The 1,486-nt window shown below is 40.6% G+C and overlaps 1 protein-coding gene across 1 annotated transcript; it reads right to left on the reverse strand.

The window, feature by feature from the left end:
• Window positions 1-284: 284 nt before the first annotated feature.
• On the reverse strand, window positions 285-1,091 carry LOC110039137. The gene has a single exon (XM_020744097.1). The coding sequence runs from the start codon at window positions 1,089-1,091 to the stop codon at window positions 285-287; it is 807 nt and encodes a 268-aa protein (XP_020599756.1).
• Window positions 1,092-1,486: the final 395 nt, after the last annotated feature.

The raw sequence follows: 1,486 nt of genomic DNA on the forward strand, positions 1-1,486 counted from the left end.
CAGATTAAATTCCAAGGAGTTTTTGAGATCCCATGGAGGATGTTAATAAGTTGCAAGGAGTCAGATTCAACCCATAATTGATCAAACAAGCAAGATCTGGCTAAGTTGAGGGCCCAGAAAACTGCTTGACATTCTGCCTCAAGTGAGTCAACAGCCTTGATTGGAGATTGGAAATATAAGATGCATTTCCCCTCATGGTTCCTAAAAACCCCACCAATGCCTGCAGACTGGGATTTATGGCTGGCATTCTTGTTAATTTTGATCCAACCAAGCTTTGGGGGAGTCTAGCAGATAGTCACAACTTTGGAAGTTTGAGGCTTGAGAACAGGAACAATCTCCAACACAGTCTTGTACTTTTTAAAGTTGATCAGTTTTTGAATAAAAGCAATACAATTTAGACCCACCCTCTTAGGATCAATAAGGGAGCTATCATGCTTTGCCTGGTTCCTTGCCATCCACACAAACCATGCCACAATATTGGGGATGTCCTGGAGTTCAGCACCCCTCCAATCAGCCCAGCTAGTAAAGAACATCTTCCATGTGAGGTGCAAGGTTGGGATTCTAAGTTTACCAATCACAAATGACCAAACCTCCTGTACCCAATGACACTCAAAGAACAGATGGGAAATTGTTTCCTCTTGAGCCAAGCAGAAAAAACATCTAGAAGGACCCCTCAAACCCTTCAACTTTAGGATGTCATCCGTGGGAATCATCTTTGAGAAAAGTCTCCAAATGAAGAAGGACATGGATGGGGTGAGGAAATTATTCCAGATGGTGTGACCCCAGTGTACCAGATGGGGTTGTTGAGAAGGGATAGGGTTCTTTCTAACCACAATTTTGTCTTTCACCCCAGGTTTGATAGTAAGCTTCTGAATACTGCTTAATTGAGATGGGCTACAGAAAGGAATGATAGGAGCAAGGTTCCACTTGCCAAAAGCCCAGATATCTTTCACAAACATAGGGGCAGCTGGGACAAACTGGTCCTGAATAAGGCAACCATCCAATGACCAATTATCCCACCAGATGTTAACCAAGCCCTCACCAAGTTCCCAGACAAACAACTGTTCAGCATCCTGTCTAACTTGTAACATCCTTTTCCAGATTGGAGAATCCCCCACACCCACTGAGATTTGGGTGGGGTGAAGATTTCTGCAATATTTGCCAACTTAAACATGCAATTATACAAATAATACAAATCAATCAGTTTAGGGGACACCATCTGAGAATCCAAATTTACATTTAGCAAGTTTTTCAGAACTGTGTGCTACATTTAAATATGATGGCATATCAACGATGCAATCATATTTAAAATTTTTCCTTTTTTATCAAGGGGTAAAGCTAAGATGTGTTTAAATTTATTAGCACCTAGATCTATTAGAACTTTGGGGGATTTAGCACCAAAAATTTTTGCTAAGTACTTTCCTCCTTCAAAAACTGCTAAACTTAGAAATGATATTAATTCTTTTACTCAGTATGAAGGAAAGTC

This window comes from Phalaenopsis equestris, unplaced genomic scaffold (assembly GCF_001263595.1).
Source record: "Phalaenopsis equestris unplaced genomic scaffold, ASM126359v1 Scaffold235496, whole genome shotgun sequence".
NCBI lineage: Eukaryota > Viridiplantae > Streptophyta > Magnoliopsida > Asparagales > Orchidaceae > Phalaenopsis > Phalaenopsis equestris.